This window comes from Lonchura striata, chromosome 4 (assembly GCF_050655825.1).
Source record: "Lonchura striata isolate lonStrDom1 chromosome 4, ASM5065582v1, whole genome shotgun sequence".
In the NCBI taxonomy this organism is placed as follows: domain Eukaryota; kingdom Metazoa; phylum Chordata; class Aves; order Passeriformes; family Estrildidae; genus Lonchura; species Lonchura striata.
The window spans coordinates 68,944,116-68,967,047 of NC_140706.1; the positions used below are offsets into that span (position 1 = coordinate 68,944,116).

The following is a 22,932-nucleotide window of genomic DNA, read 5'->3' on the forward strand; positions in this document are numbered from 1 at the left end:
GGACTGAGAGAACACACAGATATGTTACAGACTTTGACCTGGAAGAAACCCACTTTTCTGTTATTTCGTACTGTCTTGGACAAATCCATGAGTGTAGGCACAGGGCAGTGAATTTTCAGTCAGCTCAGTCCTGAGGGAGCCAAGCTGATTGTCAGAAGTTCAGCAGTGTTCAGATGTGTAGAGATGATGGATGGGTTTGGGGGGTGTCTGTTTTCCTCTGAATTTCACCCAGACATGACTCAAATCTCAGGAGTGATCACGGAGAAGGAGAATTGTGATGAGCAGCTCTGGCTGCTGGAGCCACGTGCAGAGCATGCAGGAGGTGATGGTGATGGGCTGGCATTTGATTTGCACAGCCCGCGGCAGCACAAGGGTTAATTGCCCGTGGAACTGCAGCACGGGGTTAATTGGAGCAGATCAGATTGCCCTGATTAGCGGTGCCTGGGGAGCAGCACCGAGTGATTCACCAACCAACAGGTCTGTGCTGCTGGAATGAAAATAACCTGTGCAGGAGAATCCAATTATCATTGCTGAGAACGTGGCTGTGGGTTTGGAGGGGTGACTTAGTTCTCCTGTGTCTAATTCAACCCAACTAAAACAGTTTGCAAATTTGTTCTGAACTCAGAAAATATGCAAGAAAAGTAACCCTGAGGGGCTACACAAAGCTGAACTAACTGGAATATCACATTTTAAAAGAAGGTGTTTGAAATCTTCCAGTTAGTTTGCTTTTTTCAGGAATTGACCCAAATTAGATGGAGGTCATTTAAAATAAATGAATAATTGCTATTAATAATAATAGCAACAGTTACTTAGAGCCACAAAAGCATAAATGCAATGGAAGTCTTGTTTTTATCTTACATTTGTCTAAAAGTCTAAGTAGAAACAGAATAATATTTGAGAGGCAGGACAGTTTCTAGTCTGTGTTGTCAGACAGCACAATGGTCACTTGAAAAAATTCTGTATAGCAGAGCACATTTGTCAATTTTTATCTGTAATACATTTATAAGAACTGTCTGTACTATGAACATGTGTTAACTATAAGAATTTATTGTGTCCTCCTACTTGTCAGCAGTCACTTTCTATTTTTCCAAGCTAACACTTGCCATTAATTCCAGCTCTTAGTTATGCCCACTGCATGTTTTCTTAAACCAAGACTTAATCAGACAAATGATTTTGTGTTATTTAGCAAGTAATGATAAGTTAGATAAACTCTTGAAGTCATTAACACTTAGAATTGCAATAAGTTAAATGTTAGTCATTTAACTGCATATAAGATCTTACTGTTTAGTGGTGCACTTAGTTAAAATAAATGTCATAGAAATTCTTTTTAATTATAGATTTAAAACTGTTCTTACTGAAGTTGAGTTATTAAAGATTGGGCAATGTATATGTAATAACTAATAGTTTCCAGTGATATTAATTATCAAACAGGATTCACTTAATAGTCAATAATCTAATAAATCTCAATTTTGTAGTCAGTTGTCTGATAATTAGAGCAAGACATTGGGAAATTTGATCTATATATATATCCAATAGATATGTATATATATGTGTATATCTGGTACTTAGCAGTAGATATATACCTTTTTTTATTAAGGTTTTTCCCTACTACTCGAAATGTTTCTTGTTGTTTCTTAAACATATACCAAGCTACCAGCTTGTTACTCTAACAGAACCCTGTGAGAATAAATTATTTATATTAGTATTTTATGTGTCAAAACCTTGCAGTTAGTCAAATAACAAAAGGTGCTCCTTGTCTCTCTCCCCCACTGGTGCTGTTCTAGGAGTTGGAGTTACAAGATTCAGACATAAAGTGAAACAGTGAAAGATGATAAGAAAGTACTACTTTTTCTTAAGGTATTTCTTACTAAAAGAGATTGTTTTGCAGTTTTGTTTGCTCCTGACACTATTTTGAGTAAATCTGAGCTTCTAAGACATGCTCAGGGCAATTAAATATTTATGCTTCCCAAACTGAATTTTTCAAGAACATTTTCTGTTTACAGGAAGCAGTTTGCTTTGGCTTTATGGCTTTTCTTACAGGCTATAAGACAGATTTTTTTTTTCTTTATTGTGGGGGAAAAAGATATGTATTTCTGTGTCTGTAAAGACTTTGTTCTGCTGTAAAAAATCAATAGGTAACATGAGTATAACACTGTGTTCTTGCATATTTCTATTTTCAAGTCCAGTTATTACCTGTGACATTTTCTGTTTTGCCTTCTATTAGGGCTGAAGTTGGAAACTATTTAAAACCTTACAAACCCCAGAGCTGATCCCTGTTCTTTGAGTAGCAGCAGGAGTGTGGCTGTTATGGCTTGACATGGAAATGAGGAACAAGCTCTGCTCCCCAGCAGGTGCTCAGGTGGAAATCTGCAGGTGAGCTCTCACCAGCAGTGAGATGTTGGCTGCTGACTCTGCTGCTCCTGGCCTCAGACTGCTACTGCCTTTGTGGATCATGCCTGTCCTTCTGCCTTTTTTGTGGTTGATGTGGACTTGATGGCAAATGCAGCACTTGTCCTGTTCCCTGGGAGCTCCAGCAGGGCAGGAGGTCACTGCAGGTTACCATCAGCTGGCTGCTTTCAGCCAACCCTTCCCCTGTTTTCCCATGCAATTGTAAAGAAAACAAAACCACGACTTTTACAAAATCAGTTTGGAGAAGATGTTGCTTAATTGTTGGTTTCATTCAAACAAACACTTGTAACATTCACTCCTTGGGGTAGGAATGCCTTTTGTAAGAAGCTGATAAAAATAGGAGTTTTAAAGCAGGAATATTAAAAGTAGGACCAGATGAGGGCAAATTCATCACTGGGAGAGTTCTGTTTGGTCTAAGGCAGTGCCATCAATTTTGTCTCTGTCCTGTCTTTCACTGATCCTGCAACAACAGTGCTTCTTTAAAGAACTTGACCCTCAGGAGTGATTGGATCTCTGGCACTCTGGGGGTTTCCAGCTGCAGCACTGCATCACAGGCAGGTGTGAGCTCTGACTGGGTCACCCTTGTTAACATTCTCATGTGTAACTCATAACTCACTTTATCAGCAACACTTTCTTGAGTTCTGCCTTTTGCTTTTGCCACTAAATAGTCCTTGAACTGACGAGTGATCCTGGTCTAAGAATCAACAGGAATCTTTAATTATGCCTTTATAACTCATGAAACCACAATAACCTCACTCATTTTAGAATGTGACCATTCTTTGGACAAACACTAAATTGTAGCTTTACTGACATGAGCTAAAGCAAAGGCTTTCAGTGGTCCTCGAGTGTTAGCTCTGAAAGGCAAGCAGGGTGAAGATTCTGAATAATTTGCTTTTCCAACCAGCTTTTTCTGTATTTCCCCTGCAAATCAATGAATTGAGCTCAATTACCTGCCCATAAGATGAGAACTGTTGCTCAGAACTGTGGAATGAGGGTAACAAGAAGCCCAATGCTAGAGCAGATAAACACTGCTGCAATCACTGTGCAAACAGAAGCTCCAAGTAAATGAACCCAGAAGTGGATATGGCAAATTCCCTGATCCCAGTAAAGGAAGGAAGATGGTGATATTCACCTGGTGAGGCTCTAGATTCCCATTTCAGAAATAGTACCATTGTTTAAATATTTGAAATATTTGGGATTTTACTTTTCTGTGGTCTGTTTTTTGGTTTTTTTTTTTTTTTTTTTTTTTTTTTTTTTTGCAAAATATGTGATAGTTAATATATATTACCCACCTCACTGGATAATGGAGGTCTCCTGTGTTCCTCTAACAATTTATTTTTTTTTTCTCAGAATGCCTTTCTGTGTGATTTGAGTTATTACCTTAGGAAGGTACAGGAGATTCTCTCCCTTTAATGTAGCACACCAGACTATTCCATGCTTTCTCATGTGTTTACATCTTCAGTTCAGGACTGGGCAAAGAAAAATGGTGATGGAGTCAAATTGTTTTTAATTTAGGACAATTCCATTTCTAAATGTACACATCCAAATCCAATGCTTTCATTAGAGGATGAAATTTTGAACAGACATTAATTCCTCATTTTTTTTTCCTGTAGAATGGAATTTGGGCTTTTCCCACCAGAAAAGTCCTCACTGTAGGCAGATGTTTCTTCTGTTCTTCTCAGAGCAGTGCAAGTGGTTGGACACTGAAGCTCAAAGAAGAGGGAACTAAGATCCCTGACCTGGATAAAGCCACAGGTGAGTGCACTGGAGAAGTTCTTCCACCAAAAGCAGTTCTTGTAAGGCTTCTCAGCCCTTCACAGGAAATCGGCTGATTCCTGCAGGGTGCCACATGAAGACTTCCAGACTCAAGTGAGCATCCTGCTACAGCAAGGATTTGGGTGTAGTGCATCATAATTTTCATGGAAAGCTAATCCATGTCAAACTGGGAATTCAATTTTTTTTTTTTTTAATTTGAAAAAACATCACATCTTCATAGGGAGACATTGCCTAGCACTTCTGCTGTGGATACTTGAATAATTCAGCTGGACAGGTGGAATGACCAGGTAATACAATCCAGATGTTGAAAGGATTTTTTGGATGATTTTTCATAGGTTCAAGCTGAAGTCTCTGATTTATTCAGGCTTTGAAGTACCATGCAAGCCTTTCCCATGGAAGAAACTGTGTTTTATGTAAATAACTCACAGTGTGGTAAACTAGAGGAAGGCAGAGAACAACAAAACTTATTAGGATTTTAAAGCTTCACATTTGGTGTAACTGTACAGTCAATGCTGGAACACAATTTTTTAGAAGTTGTCTTCCTTTAAGTTCTATTGAAGCATTCACCCATTGTTTAATGTGCTTTTATTGTTGCTCTCAGTAATTTTTCCGTGTTACATTCTTTTGATTGAAAATGGTTTACTGAGTTAGCTTTTTCCATTGCAACACAGTAAGAAGCCATAACTAAAAAATGTATTTTTGTAATTAAAAAATAATGGGAGCTTTATTTAAATAGGAGATATTCCTAACTCTCCTTTCCATCCCTGCCTTGAAATACTGTTTTCAGGTTATAGAACTCTGTACTCTTTATTACAGAAAAATGCCCTCCATCAAGAAAATGGCATCTACCTGGACAAATCTAGAAATTGCTGTTCTTTTTGATCTTCAGTGATGTTCTTCACTCAAAACCCTCCAAGCACAAATCATTTTAGTAAGGCAGGTAAGAGAGCCACTTGCATTTCCTCTTCCAGTCCAGCAGCTGCTCCTGTAGCTCATGTGACAATGGTTTGGGCAGGAGCACAAGAGGTGAAACTATGGAGTAAATTTGGCTTCAGATGTCTCTTGCTGTACATCTTAGAAAACTCTCAACCAAATGGTGAAATTCAGCACAGTTCAGTGCTTTGACAGCATGACCAAATTGCTAAAACTAAATTGACAGTAGCAGCAACACTGGAATATTGTGATGCTGGTGCCTCTTTTGAATGATTTTAAATAGCAGAAATAAATGAAGCTGCAACAATAGTGAAATGTTGCAATACTAGTGCCTATTACAAATACTTTTGAATATCACAAATAATGAAAATGACTAATAGAAGTCTAAATTCTGAAGTCAACCTCCAAGATTGCAACTTTTAAGGACTCAGGTTTTACAAGTCCTGAAAAGCCTGGGGATTAATATTTCCTTTGATTTTGTCAGAAAGCCACAGGCAGTGGAGCTGTTTGTGCACTGTGGGCAATCTCCTTTGTGGCTTTTTGAGCTCCAGTTCTTCAAGCCCTATTAGTGTGAACAGCAGCAGCTTAAAGCACTACCAAATCTTAGAGAGCATGAGTAACACACTGCTGTAACAAGGTGGGTTTGAACCAAACTTAGCCAAGTGATTTGCCTTTTCCCCTGCTGTAGTTTTCATTTTGCCTAACACTGAATTGCAGCAGTGGAATAGTGCAGAGTATTCATCATACAGTTTACCAGAGAAATTAAGAATAAGGTTTCTAGAGTTTTGTTTTTCTTTTATGCATTATAATATGAGTTATGTAGCTCAACCCATAGAAGTTCCTTGAAATTTTAAATTATAAGGAGTCAAGGATTAGGTTTTCACTGCTATTCTGGTGCAGATTGGAATTATTTGTTCAAACTCTGTCCATCTTACGTGACATCTGTAGTAAGTGAATCCCAGAAGATTTTAAGATTTATTTTGAGTCTGTTTCAATCTTGGATATAATTCCAAAATTATTTCTATCTAGTTTTTGTAGACTGGAGTATCTTTGAGACTAATTACATTGTGTTGGGGATTAGAAGAAATGGGGAAAATGTGAGACCTGGGGAGAGAAAATTGTCTTGCAATAAAGTAACTAACTATCAATCCAGATGTTGCCATATATTATGAATAATAATCTCATTTTTGCTGGAATCCTGTTATGTATTCAAGACACAGTGGCTGGTAAAACGAGCTGTGGGAGTAGAGCTTTCTTAGGTGCTTTTGTACCAGAAGATGGAGCAGGAGAGCCTGGATTCAGGTTCTCGGCAGCACCAACGTTCTTTTAGTAGTGCTGACCTGACTTTTGTGATCTCCACGGATGAGATCTAAACAGGAAAATTGAGATCACAGCTCCTTCACAACATAATAGCCCTGTAACCATTAAAACATGCTAAATCCAGAAATAAAAGCAGAACCTAAGTCAATTTAAGCAGTTAAGGAACAAAGACACATTTCAGTGGGAAACATCCATCAGGTAATGCAGAACTGTTTTTTACCTAACAAATACTTACAGATTCGTTTTAAATTCCAGTGTGACAAGTCCCAAAGGTAAAGCTCAATGTGGTTATTAATGTAAGATCATTCATAGCTGATTCTCTGCAGGACTTTTATTGAATTATGCAAAGCAAGGGATATGATTCTGCCAACTTTGTCACAGGCAGACCTTTATAGAAACTGTTGCTGTGGAATTTTTAAGCAAAATGCCCAACACCAATTAGTTGGAAGAGCCAATGCATGTTTGGATCCTCTGATGGATGGCACTGAGGATCAGTCCTTTGCCAACTTTTTTATACCTTACAGAGCCCCAGCCATGAGATAAGCCCACATGATTGCCATTTCAGGGTTTTTAAGCACAATAAAAGCATGTGCGTTTTATTAACACAGATGGAGACATTTTTAACAAGAATCCTGATCAGTCATGAACATGGCAACTTCCCCCTCTCCCTCCCACCAATATTGCAGGCACTAGGGATCTAACTAACCCTGCAAAAATAACCTTAGAGAAGGGTTGAAACCAAACTTCATAATTTCCTTTTTTTAATAGCAATAGTTGCAAATTCATACATAATATTGCTGTCACTTTATCCACTTATTGTAAATACCACATGCAAATCAGTAGGGTCTTTTCTGTTTTCCAAACAAATCTTGAATGTTTAAAAAGCACTCTGAAGGTAAGTCCTATTTCAATATTTTGCTTTAAAAATAGTATATTCTGTCATTTATTTTTGCACAAAATCCTCATTGTTTTATTAAGAACTCCTTGGGCAATTTTGCATTGTTGGACATATTCACTCCATCTTCCAGACAAACCAGTGCTTGTAGAACTTGATTAACTTGAGGTTGCTGCTGGAACTCTTGGACTTGTCACAGGAAACACCCCCATGTTTTATCATCCTTGCCCTCCATTCTTCTTCCTAGCAGCTTTTTAATTATTGTAAATAATTAAATGCTTTAAATTACTGTAAACACTATCCATGAGCAACAAAACACCAGTAGTTGCAGTGCCAGTGTTTGGTTTCTATTTGCAAGGTCATGGCCCACAGTGTGGGTCTGATTACCTGGTGTGCTATTGCAGATTTTTGAAACAAGCAGGACAAATGATATTTATGTTCGTCATATTCTGAAATGAGTCATTTTATGAAAGAACTGCAACCTTTGGGTCACTTTGCAAAATGGTTTAAATGCTGTTGTGTGTTTTAGTCAGTTATTTCAGGAAGTGCCTAAATGTTTCAAGCATTTCAGCAAATTAACTGTTGTATAGAGCTGCTGTTATATAGAATCTCTTGCTATGAGTGTTCTATCCAAGTGGGGTTTCGTGTATGGTTAATACTTGCATAGAAAAATCCATGCACTTGAGAGTTTTCACAGGCTGTAGTTCCTGAAGTACAGTTGCCTACTTTGGCTATTCCCAGTGGCACCCTGCCACTGTTTTAGTGTGTGAAGCACAAGCTTTCAGAAAACTCTGGTCCCTTTGCTTTTGTATTTACTGCTGAATAATTAACACAAATGCATCTGTGTATTGTACCCAACTGCATATGGGCTTCTTGCTAGATGATTGTAATTCTGTGGTAAGCCCAGAGGGTGATTATTAACAAATGACAGCAAATGCTGTGTCGTGATCAACAGTAAATCAGTGGGCTTGAAAATGTGAGCAAACACACTTCTGGTAATTTTCTGGAGTGAGTCTCTCAGGTAAGTAAGAAGCCCTGGCTCACAGGAGTAGCAGAGCACTGCAGATTTATTCAGTAGGTCTGTAATTTACATCCACTCCTACTTGACTCCCTGTTCTAATGTGTAATGTCAATAACATCCTCTTATTAAAATTGATTAATAGGCAAAATATGGGCTCAGGGGATGCAGAACTCACCTTTTCCATCTACCCCCAAATATTCAAAATACTGTTTCCTTTTGATGAAGAAGCTAATTATTTTACTTCTTCAAGTTTTAGCTAAAATTGCTGCATAATTTCTAAAGGATGTGCTATTACATCAATTCCACTGAGAATTGGTAGTGAGGTCTCAAGTCACTCTTCTTATGTGTCTGGTGTCAGAACCTTGCCCAGAGATCAGGAATACTCCTCAGCCACGTGGCTAAGTGAGTGGAGTGCCTGCTGGAGAGAAACATGATCTATTCTGTTTTTCCTTGGAGAAAAAATCATTGCGGTAATGGAATCTGCTTAGACCCACCAAAGGGAATTCCTCCCAGAACATCAATACCTTCAGTGGGCTTGAGACCCACAGAACAAAGGTTTATGCTCACCTTTGATGAGAAACCAAGAAAGATTATGTGGTCAGTTTTCCAATTTCTAGTTGTAGCTTTTTGAACTAGTGTTTATTTTAAGGCATTTTATTCCTTGGGCTATAACTCTGAAATTTGAAATAAAGAACACAATTGGCATGTGACCTCATTATAACCAACACTTGTATTTGCTGTTTCATATTTTTGTAGTTGAGACTAAATTGGGTGGGGAAAAAAAATCTGATGTCAAAGGGGATTTGATACTAAATCTGGCAAACCATTAATAATCTGCTTAAGGCCACAGTGCTTTATCTTATGTACTTTTTTCAAATGGTTATGCTCTTCCAGACATTTTCTAATTAGCCCCTTTCAATCTCCTTCTATCAGTTTCATTTCCCTGTGCTACACTTGACACTCACATTTCAAATCTTGTGTTTTTATGCTAAATGCTTCTGCTGCATCATTAATTTGTCTTAAAAGAGAGTGTGTACAAATCAACAAGGTTAGTATTCTTCCCGGTTTTTCAGAATCTAAATTTACTTTGGAAAATTAAGAAAGGTTTTCTCACTCTATTTCTGCCCTTGAATTTAATTCCCCAGGCTAAATTGAATCTTCTCTGCATAGAGGAGGGCAAAGATTTCAGTTGTTGCTGCAAAGCCCCCTGAAGCATCTCTACAGAGAGTGTACAGTTCTGTGTAACCTACTGCATGTTTCAATATAAAGGTCATAAGCAGCATTTCTGCAAGAGCAGAGGAAGCACAGCAGAAATTTTAGCTTTAAATAATCAAGGCAAAGCCAAGTGTGCCATCTCTCTTTTGTAGCTTCCCAGTTTTAATGTAGCTTTCCAGTTTAAATCTAAGTTCTGCACAGAATAGAATAAAGGAACCACATGAGTCTTGGTGTGAGGCCACTGAGGCAGAGTTTTCTCTCTGGTTTCAGTCACCTTGTCTTTCACAGGATCCTCTAAGCACAGGACATCAGTCTTTCAGAATAAGTCAAAACTATTTCTTCCCTACCATAAAAAGTGTGGAAGTCACTTTCTGTTGTTTCAGTTCTGACTTGTTAGTGTGAAAATTGCAGGTCCTCAAATTGGTCAGTGTCCTATTTCATCATCACAATTATCATCTGCAGGTGCCAAAGATGCCCTTTTCTAAAATGACTTTGTGTAGCACTCATCCTTTGGTCTGGACTCAGTAATTGTGTGATTCACTCAAAAGGCTGTAATCATATGACAGAAGAAGAGCAATTAAATACAAAATTATTCAATTACTCTTAATGTAGGGATTTAAATGTGTTTTGTTGCACTGCAGTGCTTTAGAATATTTTATGACCCTTGCACAGGCATAGAGTCTGTAACCCATAAAACAAGCAAAAGGCCTAATTGCTCTGTGCACGGATTATTTATAACTGTGTGGTCTATGAAGGAAGAAGAGTCCATAAAAAGAATGCCACTGAGTGTTAAAACCCATCTGCTTGCTGCATTTTAATTGGGTTGAGAGTCTTAGCTTTCAGAAACATTGCATTATGGATATGATGCTTGCATTCTATTTTTAAACAGAAACACGAGAAGTAAATATTGATTCAGGAACTTTGTGTATCAGGGGTGCAGTCACTATATGACAGATGAAGCCATTAAACCTTGGGAGATTTCTGTCTTATTTGTGCTAAAGTTTAGATCTACTAATTTACTTGGGAGGGGCAGGGAGGAGTTTATGGAATTGCTGTGTCTGCATATGGATTTGTGGAGGCATAACCAGGCATGACTAGAGTTATGCAAAGGTGTTTATGTCAGCCTGCCTCTCTCTCTCTTCCTGTTTATTTCCTTGATTCATTTGTTCTCTGCTCTCTCTTGCTGAAGATAGATCTGGATCTCTTAGGACACACACTGAAGCTTCCTTCTGGCTCTCTCCTTGTCTGGAAGGTACCACAGGCTGCACCAGTGCATGGCTTTTGTACAGCAAGCTTGGCACAGAATTTGTGTGAGGTTGGCAAATGGTGATGCCAGGAATGCAAAATACATTGAATTTCATTGACTGTGTAAAATAATTTCCCCCTGAATTCCCTTCAGGGACCAAATTTAGCCCAGAGTCAAGCTTTACATCCAAGTTGCTACAGAAATAGTAATAATTCAGTCATATAATGGCTCACACAGCACTGCTATAGTGCCCAATTAAAATCTGTCCCTGCAGTGGTACTAAAATCCATGATCACCCTTGAAAGCTGCTCTGGACATTGGCACTTAAACTGATCTATTGATCCATTAGTGCTCACCTTTTGCTAACCTATTGGTTAGTTAGTCTCCTTTAATTTTCCCCTTTAGTGAAGCAATTCCACTGCTCTACATGTAATTATGGTCCAACATGCATGCCTTGTCCAAACCTGCATCTTGGGAAGCGTGTGCTGGTTCCTGTGTGGGAGAAGGAAGGAAATTGTTGTTAACTGTGATAACTATCCAGAAAAGGAAAAATAACCCAAACCCCCCACAGCTGATGCACTGTATCTGTCTGATTTATATTTCACAGGAATTAACTTTTGTTACCTATGCCTGAAGGGAAACAAACAAACAAAACCTACAAATGAATAAAACTTCACAACTGCCAGAGGTGTGAGTTGTGAAAATGAATTGGAAAAAAAAATGGCACTTGGAGCTGGGTTAGATTCCTTTGATTATGGCAGAAGATATATTCAGCAGTAACAACAAATCTGTGCCACCTTCAGTTTAAGTATTTCCCATGCACTAGAAAATCAATGCTGTTTAATAAGGGTAAAGGAGGGCAAAGTTTTGATTTGAAACACTTTTCTGTCATAAGGAAAGCATTTCATTAAAATATCTTAGAAAATAAAATACTGCTTATCACAATGTCCTAAAAATTACATAGTTGGCTAAATGTATACATTCAAATAGCCAGTAACTCTATACTTACAAAGCTATTGGTGTTCTTGCTGGAAACACCAGGGAAGATAAGGACACTAAGTGGTTATTTTGCTTGGAAAAAAAATAGTTCAGCTTCAGCAAATTGTCTGCTGATACTGAGGTTTCTCAAACTACATATACCTTCCCATACCTTGTCTACCACCTGCCTTGAAGTCCCATCTCAATGAGCTTCATTATCCTAAAAGTTAAATAAGAGAAGCTGAAAACATAGACAAGGTTTAACAATAATGATACTTGTGAAGAGTATTTTTCTATTTTTAATTAAAAATTGGACAGCCTTTGAAAAGAAGCAAGCCCATGTGTTGTTTTGGAGCTAACTGTAAGACCAGTGCATTTGGTGGTGAAATTGTTGCTGGGCACTGTCAGGTAGCAGCAAAACTCCAGAGGTGAACAGCTGTCAGCTGACAGGAGATGCAGAATGCATTTTAGGTGGAATATGAACAGTTTGGTGAAGGCTTCAAAGAGACAGGAGCTGCCACCATCAGCTTCTTCTGGTGTCCTGTGTGAGTGTTCCTTTAGGGTCTGGAGGTGGGGCAGGAAGCTGCTGCTTTGGAAGTCTTCAGTGTGTGTGGCGTGTGCTCGTGTGCATCCCCAGCTTTATGGTGTGTGACAGACTGGTTTAGCCCTTCACTTACATTTCCTCTGGGAGCCTAAATAAACATCAGAGGGCTCTTGGGAAACCCAGCTTTAAATACTGCACCACTGGCACCACAGCAGAGCTCAAATTATTAAAGCAAGCCAAAAAAAACCCAGATCTAGTGAGCGAAAGTTCTTTTTTCATTTATATTCCCTTGCAGTTGTATTTCTGGCCTATGACTGTCATGTGTTGTAGATGTTCAAGGTAAAGTTTGTCCCAGGTGATAAAGTCCACTTCAATTTTCATAAGTCTTCATGTAAAAAACAGATCCTAAGCTGATGGACTTGGACAATTTTATGATTCACCCTTAGTCACTGGAGCTTAGGGAATATATTCTAGAAATGCCATGTTAGCAGTGGATTGTCAAGTCATTTCTAATTTAGCCCCTGGCTCTAACCAGGCTGTCCTGCCTTCTGTGAGAGTAATAAAAAGATAAGCCTTGAGATAGATGTAGGGGGGAGAAAGAGCTCATTTGCATTCAGATGAGCCATTCTTCCAGCCTCTCTCTCTATTTTATCTTATAAAAATGATCATAGATTTGATCAAAAGCAGAGAAAAGACACATAAATCCAAAGACAGGTTAACAGCAGAGTTTCTTATAATGATGACTCCAGTAGAAAACTGATGCATAGAAACTCATGTTTCCACTCACTGAAATCTCTGTACAGTGTATCATGTTATTGATCAGGAGTGTTAGATGTGACACTGAAGTGTCAAATAACTTCACAATGAGCTGAAATAGAGAATTTCATCTTAATGAGGCTTCTCTGAAAATGCTGATAGGGTTCCTTAGCTTTGAGGACATTGATAAGTTTCTTTTTGGCCACCATTGCATATGGCATGCAAACTGTTTTATTGCTAGGAACTCTATTGAAGGGATGTAGGAGTGTGCTCATAACACAGATACCATAGGATGTCTTCAGCCCTATAATCTGATAGTGCTCCTAAAATAAAGCTGCTGACACAAGGCTGTGGGGCAATCTGTAGATGTGTATTTCTAACCTGGCGCTCATGTCCTTGCATTCCTTTAGTGTGGGAGGGGGTCCTGGGGAAAGCTGCCCTGGGAGACCACAGTTATCTGATTCCCATGTCCATCATTTGTTGTACCTTCCCCAGGTTGCATCAATCATTGTTTGTGTCATCCCTCAGTTCTAGCAAGTTCCTAGTTCTCTGTATCCCCATTGGTTCCCTCCTGCTAACCACTCCTTCCCCTTGTTCTAACTGGTTTAGTTCCTGTCAGTCCATCTCTGCTCCTCCCCAATCCCTCTCCCTGTTGGTTCATATGTACCCTGACCCTCCCGTCCCTTTCTGGGTGAACACCCTGACCAGCGCTGGGGATGGGGCTCTCAGAGCCAGCTGCTCTCTCCAGTGGTTGTGTCCCTCTGCCCTGGTTCACCTTTCCTGACAATAAACCCTTGAGAACTGAAGCTGCCTGTGAGTCATCCCATCTTTGGTGGGACAAGAGCCTCAGCTATCCAGGTTCCTTTTGACTGCTCCCACTGTGCCTTTCCCTGCGGGACAAAGGTCCAGGGGATGCCACACTTCAGTACAGATGAGGGTAGACCCTCAGTAGCATCAGGCCATGCTGATCTTCTGGCCCAAGAACACCAGGGAGAGGGACTGAGCAGTGCAGAATCCTGCCAGGATGCACACATGACCTCTCTCAGCCTTCTCAAAGGATCTTTGAGCCACTGTAAATAAAATGATAGCACAGGATGTAAAATTTGGCGGCAGATAGCGACCACTGCTGCTTCTTCATCCCTGACAGACTGTTCAGGGGGAAGTTTACATGTGGAAATATTTTGACCCAAGAAATAAAATTAAAGTCTAGACAGCAAGTGCCTCTGAGAACACATAAACTCTGAATATGGTTTAAAATGGCAGGTTTGCACAAGATTCAGAGCAAGTGTTTTTATTTCCCATTTTTTGTTTAATTACAACAAGGAGAAAAGCTCCTATGTCCTTGTTCTCTATCAGACACTTGGTCTCTTTGTACAGACTGGGGAGGAGGAGGGACTGAACTGCTCTTGACTTTTGCCTATGGAAGATTGCAGTTGTTCACTGAAACCTACCTCAGCCAAGCACATTTTCAGATTGTAGCAGCTTGTTCCATAATGGATTTCTGATTCTGAGCAGGAAACTCAGCATCTGCAAGTGCAGCATCCTTCCTGGTACCATGCATCCTCCCCTTGTCCCTGGTTCCACCACTGGAATATTTCAATTTTTTGTGAAGTGAGTGAGATTTTACTCAGGTGGAATTTTGCAATGAAATGAAGTTTTTTTTATGCACCTTCAGAGTGTGCCTTTAATAAGGGCTTCTGTATTACACAGAGGCCACACATTTGGGTCTGAAGACTGATAGAGTTCTAATGACATTAAAATTGAACCACTTTGGTTTGTATGGAAGGCAGCCATTCTGCCTGTTACTAGTTATAAACTGGTTTACTCAGGTTGAAGAAAAATACCTCTTGCAGATAGCTGAGAAATTGCATTATGATGAGCACAGGCATGAGTAAGAAGACCATCAACTTGCCTGTACCATCAAACTTGAGGTCAATATGAAGGCCTGCAGTTAGAATTTTAATTCACAATAATCTACAGACAATCCTTTATTATCTAAAAAAGTCAATAGCTATATCATTGGAAATAAGTTGAAGTTGGAGGCATTGGGTTCTTAAACACTCTTGTTTACAGCAGGACTGGAGAGTCTTTGCCTCTTATTACAGTTTTTAAACTTGTGGGTGATCCTGACCTAGGAAATGCAAACTGATGGCTGCATTGTTGCCCATCCAGCAGCCACATGATAGCCAATAAAAGTGCTTTGTTCTGACCTATGTGGAAGCAGTGGCTGCAAATGCCATAAGGAAGTGGTGAAAGGCAGGACATTGGATAGATGCTGTTAGCCCACAGTCTAAAAGGACTTGGAAACATCAGTTTTAGGCCCATGGTAAGTCCATTTATGTAATTAAATATCAGTTCCTGCACTGTCTGTGCTCCTCTGTTCTGTATCAGCTTGGTGATCAGGTTGATGAAACTGTCACAGAGGAAAAAACACTTAAGGCAAAAGAGTTGCTCCATTGTAAATGATAAAGATAAACCCGTGAATTTATCAAATAAATCTTTCTTTGGCTTCCAGTATTAATTTAAAATGGGTGACAAATACGTGCTGCATAATCTGCTTTTAATGTATTTACTTTGGGATGTGTACATATCACTGTATTCCATAACTGCAATATATTCACACATGCAAGTTCACCCTCAAATGGCCACAGGAAATGTGATAGCTTTTGTTTTCTGTTGCTTCTGTTTATGAATGCTTCAAGGTGTTTCTCTGTATTTGTACACATCTGTCATGGCATTAGAAAGAGAATAATCTAAAAATAGGAGAAAAAACCCAAACAGCTGCTCTTTGAGGCAGGCACAGGCAGCATTTGATCTGAATTGCTTTTGCAAAGCATCCTGCTGGAGAGGCAGATACCAAGAATAGAAACTGCAGAGGGTGTGAGGCTGCTCAGCACCTCAGGCTGGGCTCAGGAAGGGCAGTGTTACAGAGAGGAAAGGCAAGAGTTTTAATGAGCTGAGTGTGAGCCACCAGACAGTCAGGGTGCACACTGTTGATCTCTGGCAGGGGACAGCAAGGGCCAGGCCCACCTGCTAATGGAAATGCAAGTTACAGCTTTCAGCAGCCAGAGGATGTGCAAATAAATGGCTCCTATGTGTTGGAGAGTACTAAGCACAAAGTTTCTGTTTCATACAGCTGTTTGAAGGCAACGCAGGACTCCTGAGCTTAGTGTTGGAATTGCAACTTTAATTTCCTTCTTTGCTGTTACTTAGACTTCTCTGAAGTAGTAATGAGAAGAAAAAATGAAAGAAAATGTTACTTAACAGGGACTGTGGTAGGGCTTTCTTCAAAGACTTGAAATGGTTTAAATTCATTAAAATCTTCAGGTGAGGGGAAGATTGTATCCATTCCTCTCTCTTTAAACCAGATTTTCAAAGAAGACTCTAAAATTGCATTTGAGGGTCATGGTGGGGTTTTTTTCCCTTCTTTCATGTGCAATCTAAGAACTCCAATTTTACAGGCCTATTTAACATTTGATCCATCAACATCAGTCGTTGGCTTTGTATTTTGGGAACTCCTCAATCTTGGGAAATTTCTAATCCTCTCTGGGCATTGAAGGTCAATCAAATGCTGCAGGTTTCGCTCTGTCTTTAGTATGGTTTATGTATTAGGGTTTGACTCTTAGCCAGAGATGTTTTCTTTATTGGCAGCCTGGCAGTTCTACTGTGGAACTTGGTGCAGGAAAATTCACTTGAGAGTGATGGGTAAATCAGGTCCTGGGAAGATGGGCACTGCCTGGCCTGATGCTTCAGCATGCTTGGGGTCAGGCTGGCTGTCTCTGACTGTCTATTAACAGTGCATAATCATGTAATTAAGTGTTCATTTTAAACAATGAAAATAAGGTTTTTCAAGTGAAGTCTGTTTCATCAGTGGCCTCCCTGACTTTAGCCTGAGCTTTCTAGTTCCTGCTTTTCTTATTTTCTCCCCTGTCCTGAGAGGAAGTGATGGGGGCTGGAGGAGTGCAGCCAGCGAGGGCCAGGCACCACGGTCACCCTGCACATTCAGCCTTGGAGATCTGGCCAGGAATCTGCTGCTGCTTCTCAGCTTTTCTCTGCAGAGACTGGCCATGCTGCCATCACTGTGCTAGGACAGTCAATTTTCATCTGTTTGGTCAAACTCAGAACAGCTTCATTGTAAAGAGCAGTTCTTTGTGGCTGGTACTGTGAAGAATGTGGTGTTTATACTCACATCGTACTGCAGGAGCGTAGAACAACTCCCAACTGATTTGGCAATAAAGACTTTGTTTTTTCTTCACTAAACCTGCACTAGCAAAATTCACAGGCTGGTGATAGATATCTCTGCAGTGGAAAATATTTATGGACGTTATTGACAATTTAATATACTTTGTCAAGCTTTATTGTTTAGTTTCTATTGATCCTGAGACACGTAGGGCTGCTTTTGCTTCCTAAGGGATTAATCTGGCAAGCACTTAGAATCAAATTTTGGGAAGATGGGTGCAGAAGACTTTCTAATTCACTTCTGAAAAGCATAATAATGATGAAGATTTCAGGTAGAAATTATGGTATTTAACATAATATGTGAAAATTGTATGTGATTTTTTTTTTAATCCTGTATGAATTGAATGAGGCTTTTGGGGAAAGCATGAGCTGAACTTTATACTGAGTTTGATGACCTCTGATTCTGCTCTCTCTTTCTGCTGGAACTTGTAGCAAACTTATTATGTCTAAGTATAATTTCGTAATAATTATCTTTCAAATTGAGCTTTTCTCACTTGGTGTTGGGGAGGGAGGGGAATGGAGAAAAAAACACCTCCTTTCCTGAATAAAATTTAAATTTCATACTGCTGATTTGACCCTTTCCAAGATTCCACTGAGCACAGGATCTGGTTGAAACTAAGGGGACTACTCATGACTCAGGTATAAAAACTACATTTCATTCCCTGCATTAGGAGTTTTCTGTTGCCCACAAGAAAATTAAGGAAAAAAAAAAGAGAAATGAGTTTGAAATTTCCTTGTGCAACTTTCAATTTGCTCCTTTTTCTGGAGATACTTTAGCAGCTGCAGGACATCTGAAAAACTTTGAACGGTGTCTTTATTTTTGAGGCTCTGTTGACCATTGCTTTTGTTATGATGTTCTTGTGTCAGTACTTTGAACTTAGCCAGGTAATGTTGGTATCAGCAGTGACTTTGATAAAGCTATGCCTGTCTAATTAATAATACGTGCTTAATGAAACAAAGAATATACTACCCCATGTATTTAATAACCTAATGAGTATAAGGCTGAATGAAGTCAATACCAAGCAGATCTAAAGCAAAACACTGTTTTTTAATGTGTTTCAGTGTCAGTTATGGACAAGAAAATAGACATTTATTTTTAAGTTTCAGCTACCTTTAATTACTTTATGCATATTCAAATTCAGGTTGATGAATGTTGAACCATAAGCAGACCTAAAATAGTTAATTTAAATTCTACTTCAGAGGCAAGCTATTTTTATAGCTTTGAGGATTTTTTCTAAGGAAAGGGCAAGTATTTATTTATGCAGCTCCCTCCAGATTTCCCCCCTCATTATTCCCAGTGACCCCTGCAGGGATAAGTGGTCCCTGACCCTCGCCCCAGGGAAGCTGCTGGAGCCTGGCAGCCATGCCTGTGATTTCTCACAGTGGCAGAACAACTGCAACAGCACAGGAACATTCTGCTAAAAGCTCCTGTTTTCCCCCACAGGTTATTATACAGGCATAATAAAATGCTTTGTTAAGGACCAACCACATCTTTTTTCTGTCTGAAATGTCACATTTGTTTGGGCTTTTTTCTCTTATTTAGGTGAGAGATAAAGAAAAAAAGAGGAAACTTGGAGGAAATGCCGAAAGTACCAGCTGGCAGTACTTCTGTGTGAGTGTCTTCCTAATCTAAAACTCGTCTTGAATTAACATGCTTATTTAAAGCTAAACATAACCATTTTTCTTTTGACCCTTGCCAAGGCCAATTAACAGGTCTGTCTTGAATATTCTTTTGTGGCCATATTTCAATACAATAATGTATTATTCGTATCCAATTCTTTTAAATTTTTATCATGGTCCCAATTCTCTAACTTTTCCCCCAATGGACTGCCTTGTGGTCTATCTTTCAGTTTTATTTTGGTAACTCTTCCCTTGTGGGAATGTTTACTAGTACAGTGACCCATGAATACAAGCGACATGTATTGATTTAATTATATAAACACTTAGCAGTGAGAAACAAATACAACCTGAACTTAAACAGAAATGAATATGAGACTCCTGGGAATATCAGGTACCGTGGGAACCAGAACTCAAAACAAACCAAAATGGCCAACCAGACGGAAGTTTTCACCGACTCTTCCGATCCACCTATCACTCACTATCGGGCTACCACACCCCTTCCTGAGGGGAACTGCCCCCCCTTCCAAGAGCAACTAAAATGGCATCCTCTGATCCACCAATGATACCACAACTAAAATGGTTCCTTCAGGCCACTAAAACTACACAATCACTTCTATGCAATTCGAGGAACCAGTGATCTCAAACTTCCAAAGCAACAGATAAAATCCATGCACCAAATACGAACAAAACACTGACTCTTAAACACAATGTCACAAAATCACCATACACTCAGCAAAACAATATACACATCTATCACTTAGAACACAAAGATTAAGCAAAATACTACTAGTAACATTGCCAAATGGAAGACTGGTATTTTAGTATCAAAAAAATAAAACCACACAATATAATAATCTAGTAAATAACACTATCAGTAGCAGTAGAAAGAATAAACAAACTTGACAACAAGGACCACAAAATCCCAACTAAAAGTAAATCACACATAAATAACTTGACCTAAAACTGAAACAAAATTGTGTCCCTAACAAGCAGGTTCTAAACCTCCCTCCTACCCTTAATAGGTAAAGGGACTTCTCCTAGCTGGTGGCCTTCACCCTCCCTGGCTCATCACCGTCCTACGAGGAATCTCCCCTTGACCTCCTGGCCTAGGGTCCTACTCCCCTCTGGTTGGGCTCCTACTCCCTCCCCCTGCCAAAAGAGGGACAATCCCCTAACAGGTGACCTCACTCTCTGCAGGTCTCTGGTTAGGAGTCTTTAGCCCACCCCAAAGGTCCTAGTTCCTCAAGCTGCCTGGAACGCTCCCCGCACTCACCCTGAGGAACTGCCCCCCAAGTTGCTCAAGATGGTGGAACCCCCCTGTGCCCCCCTTGTCACTCGCTCCCAGCCAGCTGCCCCAATGCCTGACACTGCAACTGGGAGAACCGGTCCCAAAGGTCTTTCTGGCAAGCCAGGAAGTTGTCCCAGCCAAACCACCACCTCCAGTCCCTTCGTGTACTGGCCTTGAGCAACCCCTTGGAGCCCCCACCACCCTGGGGAAATGGGAGCCTACGCAGGTAAGGGCAGGAGAAAAGAAGGGTACTTCCCCTTCACCCACACCCAGGAGGGTCCCTCGGGGTTCCACACTCACTCTGGTTTATTCCAATTGCTTCCCTCTTTTCCTGGCTGGGCCCCTCGTGGGAGTCTGAAAACGCAGTACTAGCAGGTGCATAATCCCTTCAGGAGTCTGAGCTGCCAGCCCCCGTCTCACTCACACTACATGCATGAACGTACCCCCTTATGCCGGCCCCACTCACGACACCTATCTGTGTGTCGTGAGCCCCACTCCCTCTCAGAGGGCATTCCTGGTCTGGCTTGCTGTGTCCTCGGTTGTCTCTCAGGTATAGCCAGAAGCTGTCTTCTCGGAGAAATCCAAATATGGGCAGCAAAAAAAAGCAACAGGACCGGTCTTCCCAAACCCGTCCTTCCTTCAGGACCACCCCTGGGGGTGTGGTTATCCCGAATGAGCCCCCAATAATTGTTACAAACAGGCAAAATTGGAGTCAGAGCAGTTGGAAAGTTCCGGGCCCGTTTATTAAAATACAGAGGACCGAAGACGAGGCCCCAGGATAAGCCCAGGACCTCAACAGCGAGCCAGAGTAACTGTGCAACTACACAGCGTGTTTTCCCCAGGGATAGAGAGTCCACAGGAAAAAGACCTGGGTGTTGGACACCCCGGGATCTTTAAAGTCTCTTGAAGTGGACAGGACTGGTGTGTCCTCGATCCGGCCGAGGATCGGTCCTTCTTCTGGTCACTGATTGTTCATATGGTGGTGCATTCCTGGCCAATCATTCCAGAGGCTTGAGGCACCCTTGGCTGGTCGGCTCTCCTTGAGCTGGTGCCTTCACTCTTGGACACAGCCCCTCCCCTTTCTCCGGATTGACAGCTACACACACGTAACTAACAATTCATATAACTTTGTAATTTATTTTGTTAATTATAACAATTCAATACAATACAACAATTATGTACAATAACAATTCATTTAAAACAATTAACCATCCTTAATGCTGCCTACTAAAACAAATTTATTTTTAACAACAGGGGGACTAGAAGACTCTGCGGAAAAAACTTTATGCCTAAACTACTTGAACAACAGGTGTACTAGAAAACTACGGGGGAAGAACCTTAACCTAAACTACATGAACAACAGTGGGACGAGAAAACTACGGGGTAAGAACCTTAACCTAAACTACTTAAACAACAGGGGGACGAGAAAACTATGGGGGAAGAACCTTAACCTAAACTACTTAAACAACAGGGGGACTAGAAAACTACGGTGTAAGAACCTTAACCTAAACTACTTGAACTTCTAGAAATGGAACAGTAGGGAAAGTCCATCTCCTTATGGGCGAGGCTTTGGGGCACGCCGGGCTGAGGCCGGGGCGCCTCCAGCTCCGCGGATGGGGATGGCGCCGGTCACACGTGCCCCGGGGCTCGGCGCCGAGCGAGGCCGGAGCCTCCTCCTCCTCTCTCCGACGGCCCCGGCGCTGCTCCCTCGGGCCGGGGCCCTGCGGGGAGAGAGCCGCAGGCACAGCTCCAGCAGGGCGCGGTTCTGCCTCAGCAGCTGCCTCAGCGTCCTGGGGCAGCCGCGGCCCCGGCAGCAGCGGCAGCGGGGCCCGGCCCGGCCCGAGCGGCCCTGGCGCCGCTCCTGCAAGGCAAAGCGCAGGGAGGGATGCTGCGGGAGCGGCGCGGCGGGGCCGAGGCCGCGGCGAGGGAGGCTCGGCCCGCCGGGGCTGCCCGGCCGAGGCCGCGGCGAGCGGAGCTCCGGCCCCGCTGCGGCTGCCGGCCCGGCCCGGCTCGGGCCCGATGCCTGCCCGGAGGCTCCGCTCCCCTCTGCCCCGGGGCTCGGCCGAGGGCTGCCCCGGAGCCCCGCAGCCTCGGCTCTGCCCGGCCTGCCTGCCCGAGCCCTCCCTCACCTCTCCGCGGCGTCTCCGCAGCCTTGTGCCGAGGCGGCAGCCCAGGACGAGCCCCGTGAGCAGCAGCTGCCCCAGGACGCACGTCCAGGAGAGCAGCGCCCGCTCCCCCCACGGGCCGGCCTCGTAGGCCGTGTCCGGCAGCTCCAGCCCCGAGGTGCCCCGCTCCGCACGGCTGGAGGGGTCGAGGGGATGGAGCAGGAGCACCAGCAGGTACGCCTGCAGCACCCAGGAGCAGCCCTGGCCGGCCATGGTGCTCCGCACGAGCAGCTGCCACCGCCACGCCGGCTCTGGAGGTGGCTGCGCACCGAGCTCTGCCGGGCTCTGGGCACGGAACGTTGGGGGCACTTGCCAGCCACCCTGCTGTGCCCAGAGGCTGTGATGTCACAAAGCACAGGATGATCGGAAGGGCCCTGCGAGGTCCAGCCCGAGCTGCGCCCCGTGGCCACCACGGCGAGCAGGCCGGAGCCCGGAGTGCCATGGCCGGCTTTCCCCTGGACACCTCCCACGGCGGTGACTCCACCGGCTCGCCCAGGGCAGAGCGTTCCCGTGTCCAATGGCCCTTG

At 42.1% G+C, this 22,932-nt stretch overlaps 1 protein-coding gene and 1 long non-coding RNA gene across 2 annotated transcripts; one reads left to right on the forward strand and one right to left on the reverse strand.

The window, feature by feature from the left end:
- On the forward strand, positions 1–21,624 carry LOC146767706 (uncharacterized). The gene is made up of 6 exons (XR_014954941.1): positions 1–1,857; positions 2,225–2,373; positions 4,023–4,164; positions 5,002–5,125; positions 18,876–18,944; positions 21,495–21,624. It is a non-coding gene; the product is annotated as an uncharacterized LOC146767706 (long non-coding RNA).
- LOC146767707 (uncharacterized) lies at positions 21,360–22,730 on the reverse strand. Its single transcript, XM_085578331.1, has 2 exons — positions 22,370–22,730; positions 21,360–22,101 (listed from the first exon to the last, which is right to left on the reverse strand). The coding sequence occupies exons 1-2, from the start codon at positions 22,616–22,618 to the stop codon at positions 21,796–21,798; spliced, it is 555 nt and encodes a 184-aa protein (XP_085434457.1). The 5' UTR covers positions 22,619–22,730; the 3' UTR covers positions 21,360–21,795.
- Positions 22,731–22,932: the final 202 nt, after the last annotated feature.